General features: G+C 34.3%; 1 protein-coding gene across 1 annotated transcript; it reads left to right on the top strand.

Annotated features, from left to right (window-relative positions):
- Positions 1–1,909: 1,909 nt before the first annotated feature.
- Positions 1,910–6,941, top strand: taco1 (translational activator of mitochondrially encoded cytochrome c oxidase I). Its single transcript, XM_079595547.1, has 5 exons — positions 1,910–2,505; positions 2,732–2,838; positions 4,054–4,184; positions 4,464–4,626; positions 5,512–6,941. Exons 1-5 carry the CDS (start codon positions 2,292–2,294, stop codon positions 5,719–5,721), a joined length of 825 nt encoding a protein of 274 aa, XP_079451673.1. The 5' UTR covers positions 1,910–2,291; the 3' UTR covers positions 5,722–6,941.
- The last annotated feature ends 317 nt before the right edge of the window (positions 6,942–7,258 follow it).

Below are 7,258 nucleotides of genomic sequence, written 5' to 3'. Positions count from 1 at the left end.
AGGACCAATTCGATTGCATCTGTTCTCAAATCAACACGTCACTAATTCAAACTAATTCAAAAGTCAGAGCAAGTCTCCAGTTAACAAACTCAAAATGATCCAAGAACCAGGAGATCCTCTGAGCTTAAGTGCTCATTTTAGGTTCTATTATTATAAATGAAAATCATATTTAGGTTACAACTGTCAGTTGTTTGTGAACTAAATTTGTTGTAAAAGGGAGAGCTGTTTAAGCCCATTGTATGAAATTTTATGTAGATATCAGGACATGTCCAGATAGCACAGGTATGCTGCAAAATGTCTGTTAAAGATCACTTTATCTGGAAAGCATCTGCTGTTTACTAACATCTGATAGACATCTTTAAGATGTCAGTTTTACATACTTTCTAAATCATAAACACCTTAAAGACATTTTCTAAACGTTTATTTGACATCTGACGGGAAACGTTCTACAGGCGTATTCTGCAAACACCCTAAAAAATACGTCTTCCAGATGTAAACACACATCAAATAAACGACTCCATGATGTAGGCCTACGTGTGCTATCAAGACTGAATGGGGAATGTTTTAGGTAAAAACAACGTGAAAATGCCGCAAATTATGCTCATGCATCTTCCGCGTTCAAATGAATTGTAGCGTTCCTAAAATGTTAACACATTTTGTCCTATGTGACGCCTGTTGTTTATATTTTGTCAACAACACACATTATGTTTTTCCTCATTTCTATACGGAATTTCTACTTTCAGTTGTTTGCACACTTGAATTATCAGTATTTTGTGGTGAAGTAAATACAGAAAAAAACAATGTAATTTACATGAAAAGGTTAGTTCAGGCAAGAATAAAAAAAACGAAGTAAATTTTATGTTAGTAGCCTACTCAATTCAAGCGTGTAGAAATGAAAGCGTAAATATCAACGGTATAAAATTAAGTAAAATTACTCAACTTTTTTGATACTGGTGTTCCCACTGGGCCTTGAATAATTAATGAGGTTGAGGGACCATCTTGGTGGTGGTGGGGAGTATATCAGGGAAGCTTTGGTAGATCTTTTGCAACTTGAGATGGACGAGGACTGTTGCATTAGCATGATGAAGCTGTACAAAGGAGCTGGACGCACAAGTGGCCTTGCTCAAAAACTAGGATGGAGGATGGAGGGGAAGGGACCATCCTGGTGGTGGTGGGGAGGATGGAGGTGAATGAAAGCGTCAGCATCAGCGAACTCAGAAATGTGTAAGTACTGATCATTTATACTAGGTTTTTTGAAAGCAACTTGCACAGACATATCTTAAAATATGGCAGTGCCATTGTTTTGTCTCAAGATGCACTGCAGTATTGTGTAGGCAAAGTTTTTTTTCTAAGACACGTTTATAAAATCGTGCACACTACTTAAATGCCCTAATTTAACTAAGGCCCAATCCTGGCTTAATCTTAGTCCTGTCTGTGGAATATGTTATTATATATATATATATATATATATATATATATATATATATATATATATATATATATATATATATATATATATATATATATATATATATATATATGGCCTGCCATTGAGTTTCTGCATAATCAGAATTGTCAACTGCATGGCGGCATATTATGATATTTACTAGTGTTGTTAGTTGACAAATCATAATAATTCATTATGATGTCAGACTGAGCTGTAACCTATTTTAGCTATATGTATAGCTACATTATTTATAAAATAGCAAAACATTCATCAATCAGTACTTTTTACTTTTAATACTAGGCCTACAATAAAAATAAAGTACATTGCACTTTTACTCAAGTAAAATTGAAAAGGAGTAGGCCTAGCCTACTTAATACTTTTACTGGAGTAATGTATAGCTATCTGTGAAATGTGTTTCTGAAATAATTTACATAAAAATAATTCTAAACACAATCAAAATTTGAGAACGGTCCATACGAGCGCACTTCAGGACTTTTATTTTGGCATTAGTTTGTTCACCGGTAATGACGCTAGCAGTGTTGCTTTCTCTTGGGCTCGTGTTGTGTGGGATAAATTAGCTCTGCAAAAGACAAGAGCAATGGCATAATTTTACGTTACCATTTAGTTTATTTTCGCTAATAACGAGCACGGAATATATTGAATAATTGTCGTAAAACGTTATTGAAACTATCCGGTTTTTTACAGTCTATAAACTGTGCATGTTGAAGCTCAAGACCTGTAACTTAAGCCTTACAGCATGACATTTTAAAGTTCGACCAAAGTCATTTGATTTTGGACACATAACTTACTTCTGTTAAGAGAAGGAAGGAGAGTTTAAGGAGACATGATGCTGGGTGCTTTCAGACTGACAGTGAGAGTGTCTTCAGCGGTTCAGAAAGCCTGCTGTCTGTGTCCAGCTAGAGCTCTGCACTCGAGCCCTGTGCTCTGGGCAGGACACAACAAATGGTCCAAAGTGAAGGACATTAAAATACCCAAAGATGCTGCTCGAGCCCGTATGATTGCTAAGCTCACCTTGACGATTAGGCTTGCAGTCAGAGGTGAATACATTATATTTTACAAAAAAAAATGCCATTATCCAATCTGCCACTAACCAACAAGTATGGTGATACCATGGTATTCTTAAGTGTACATTGGGGCTCGTTTCTTTTTCTTTTTACCACATAAAGAACATAGTATTTACCATGTGACACATCTGGTATAATCACTTTACTGTGGTTCCACTACACATGTGCTTGCTGAGATGACCATGTGCTTGTGTTTCAGAGGGAGGACCCAATCCAGAATTTAATGTTGCATTGGCACAACTTATAGAGCAGTGTCGGAACAAGAATCTTCCGAAAGCCACCATAGAAGGAGCTATAAAAGGATCTGTAAGGCAGATTTTACCATTCTAAATAATACTATATACATTTCTTATTATATATATATATATATATATATATATATATATATATATATATATATATATATATATATATATATATATATATATAATCATGATTTAGGAATGTAGGTTTTCACTCTCATACAGTATTTTTTTTTGCCACTGCATGCTTGAAATTGTTATATATATATATATATATATATATATAAAATAACATATTATATAAGATTCTACATCTATGCTGCATTTATTTGATAAAAATACAGTAAACACAGTAATGTGTGAAATGTTAGAGTATATATATTTTTAAATGTAATTTATTCCTGTGATGATAAAGCTGCATTTTTTTTAGCATCATTACTCCAGTCTTCAGTGTCACATGATCCTTCAGAAATCATGCTAATGTGCTGATTTGCTGCTCAAGGAACTTTTCTGATTATTATTAATGTTGAATTTTTTTTTTGCTGTTTAACATTTTTGTGTAAACTGTGCTATGGGGTACCATTCAAGGTTTGTGGTAAGATGAGATGTATATATTTTTTTAAAGAAAATAAGTTAATACTTTTATCCAGCACATCCACACATTCAATTGAACAAAAAAAATAGATTTTAACAATAGATTTCTATTTTAAATAAATGGTATTCATTTAAACATTCTATTCAAAAAAATCCTGGGGGGAATTATGTGCTCTTGTATGTATTAGGCAGCAAAAATAGTTTTCAACATTGTTATAATATAATAATATTAAATGTTTCTTTAGAACCAAATCAGCAAATTAAAATGATTTCTGAAGGATGACGTGAGAGCTTTGTTATCACAGGAATAAATGACATTTTAAAATATATTCAAATTGTAGACTAATATTTCACACATGACTGTATTTTTATCAAATAAATGAAGCCTTAATGAGCATAAGAGACTTTGAAAAATGTGTGTTTATATATGTTTATATATATATATAAATGCGATGATTAAGAGTGAGGTTTTAACAAGATTTAAATAAATAGTTTGGCCAAAAATTACGAATCTGTCAGTCATGATTTACTCACCTACTACATACCGTTCTCTTTGTTTCCATACAGCAATCACTAGAAAATAAAATCTTTCAAAAATGCTCTAGAGTGTTCTATTCAGTTAATCATGCATTGATGAAATGTTAGCATTAACTGGTACTCTTTTGTCTTTTTTAATGTATAATAGAAGTCAAAACCTGTAGGACAGTATCTTTATGAGGCCACAGGACCGGGCGGATGCACGCTACTCATTGATGTTTTGACTGACAACCACACACGATCCCACAATGAACTCAAACATATCATGACGAAAAATGGGTTAGTACTGATGCGTTGTGAAGATAATAAGATATAAGTAGGTATATATATATGCCTAGTTTTACAGACAGGGCTTAGATTAAGCCAGGATTAGGCCTTAGTTCAATAAGGACATTAAACTAGCTTTTATGAACATGCCTTAGAAAAAAACATTACTGATGTGCATCTTTAGACAAATCAATAGCACTGATATATTTTAAGATTTGTCAAGCCTTGTATTGCTTAACTTGTATGTGTAACTAGGCAAAGGAGTCAAAGCTTTTCTCTGTTTGTCCACAGTGGGGCGCTGTGTGAAGGAGCGCGCCGTAACTTTGACAGGAAAGGTATCGTGGCAGCATCCAGAGATGGGATCTCCTCTGAGAAAGCTCTAGAACTGGCCATTGAGGCAGGAGCTGAAGATGTGCAGGAGACGGAGGATGAGGAGGAGAAACCCATACTACAGGTCTGAGCACTCTCTTGTAACTGGATTGTACAAATTTCAGAATTGAAGCATTTAAATCTGCCTTCAAATTCATGAGTGTGAATTTGAATTTCCTTGGCAAACATGCCCCAAAAGGATGGACATTTAAATTGGATTTACAGGCAGAGTTTGATCGTTTATTAAATCACAACAGTCACAAAACAAAGGAAGTTGTAGTTTTATAACAAATTGACTAATTATGCTTATTTATTCCCTGAAATGTGGAACGCATGGTTTAATTAAATACATCTGATAAGTCAAGAAACAATGATAGTTTGTTTTAACAATAATACTGTCAAAATAATAAACAGCCATCAAGTAAGATTTAATTTTTGCTGTAAATCACAAAAATGTCCAGCACATTATTTTCATATAAATTTATAGAAACTAAATTTGCTCATTATATTGAAGCATAACCACACAGGTCAAATAACTATTATAAGATTTTAAAATAGAATACAAATCACTATTCGTGGAATTTTATACATTGATTACCTGTGGTGAAAATCAAGTTTTTAACATTATTTATGTCTATGGGGTGACAAATCATGTGCAAATTCATGTCAACACCATTGCTGAGTTTATTTCCTGTATAATTCACTCTTCCTCCTCTTCTTCTGAATCAGTTTCTGGTTCAAACATGTATGGCTGAATTAAACCAATATTTCCACTTGCTATTGTGTAGAGTAGTTTACTACAGCTGACCCATTGAGTGGAGGCCGGGACTAATTTGTTTATTCGGAGATTTTTATTTCAGTGAAGTTATACTGTATACCTCCTGTTTACATATTACCAGTAATTAGAGGATTGTGTAGAATTTGTCAGGAGAAATTGTCTCAATTATTAATAACCATCTCTCCTTTTCAGTTTGTCTGTGACATAACGTCTATGAAGGCTGTGCGGAATGCTCTAGAAAGTCTGGGCATTCACACACTGTCAGCCGGACTGGAGTATGTTCCTCACACCACCTCTCTCCTGACTCCTACTCAGCTAGAGACAGCGTTCACCCTGGTGGAGGCTGTCAATGACTACCCTGATGTGATCCGGGTATGGGATAACATCGACACACAGGACTAGTATTCACCGTACTGTAAGTCACAGATAGATGGACTAATAAATGCTCTACATGCCTTAAGAGCAACTGGAACAAAATGACTTGCTTGGCCAAATTTGACTGGATGATTAAATGCTTGATTGACCTTGTTGATATATCTTCATCGTGGCAATAAAGAAGACATATTAGTCATAGATGTGTATCATTTTGAGTAGCATTATATACTGAATGTTGTTATCATAAAACTTTTGTTTACTGTATTTTTGAAAATCAGTTCTGTATGAAAAGAGATAGCAAGGCAACTTGCAATTAATTTTTTCCAAAATCTGAAAAAAGGAAAAACAAAGCTGCTCTATGCAAATGTTTATTGAACAGTGAGAATCAGGGTCAGGAATTAATTGTGGCTTGGGGCGAAAATGACACAGGAAGTGAAAAAAAAACATAAAGGTTGGTAACAACAAATCTTGCTCCATGCCAATCTTTCCTCAAAGTAGTGAGAACGACAGACAATCTACATTAATAGACACAGTTTTAGGTAATAGTGTCCCAGCAGGCCCACAACGGATTAGCAGAAGTATTAATAATGTGAGTTAGCCAGTTAGCAGGAGACCTACACAATATAAAACTCAAAACTAAGTATTTTGAACAACGTCTTTCAAGAGCAAGCGGTTTGCGTATCCTGCATTGAACTCCGAGATTTGAGAAGTCGTCAGTAAAATAAAGGGAACACAGCAAATGTTTAGGATTATATGGCTGTGGTATCATGGTAAAGATGAATTTTAACCACTGATTCTTCACATGTCGTCCTTGGACAGTGGAAAAAAACTGGCTTTACCTTCACATTGTAGAGCACAGCATCTTCTCGACATGATGCTATCCAGGAATAGTTCAAGTTTTCCCTGGTGTTTGCGTGTGCAATAAGTGGGCGGGCAATATGCTAATGTTTAATCTTGACATCACAACGAAACGGCTTATGACTCGTTTGAAAAACGATTCATTTCATTGACTCAGAGTCGACTCTTACTTTTGAAAGACAATAACTTTATAGATGGTGCACTCTCAGATTTAAAAATCAGCAGGATGTTTTCATTCACTTAGAGATATGTTACACACTACATGAAAGGTCATTTTCAAAAATCCATAATGGGGCCCTTTAACGTCATGTTGGAGAGATTGTATTTACGAGTTGAAAACACATGAAAGGCACCCCAATGTCGTAAGTACAAGTGGCAGTGAGAAAATATTGGGGATGCAATAGCATGTATATTAATGGTAAATTAGTTGAAACTAATGAAATTATATATTTTTATTTAAAATAAAACTATCTAAGTTGCATGTACAAAATACGACAGTATTGTATAATTACGATTTAATTTAAAGCATCTTTGTGAATAAAAACACCAAAAACATAGAGATTCTTTATTCATCTTTTTGTAAAAGTAGAGCCAAAAGTTTTGTAGAAAATATTAATTGTGATTGTGCTCCGACTTACAGTAAGTGACACACCAGATGTCATAAATACGAAATTCCCTGGAGAACTTGAACGAAACTTAAGGTCTT

Source organism: Phoxinus phoxinus (genome assembly GCF_949152265.1).
Source record: "Phoxinus phoxinus genome assembly, chromosome: 21".
Classification (NCBI taxonomy): Eukaryota; Metazoa; Chordata; class Actinopteri; order Cypriniformes; family Leuciscidae; genus Phoxinus; species Phoxinus phoxinus.
The sequence above is the reverse complement of the archived record's forward strand: the minus strand, read 5'-3'. Positions and strand labels throughout refer to the sequence as shown.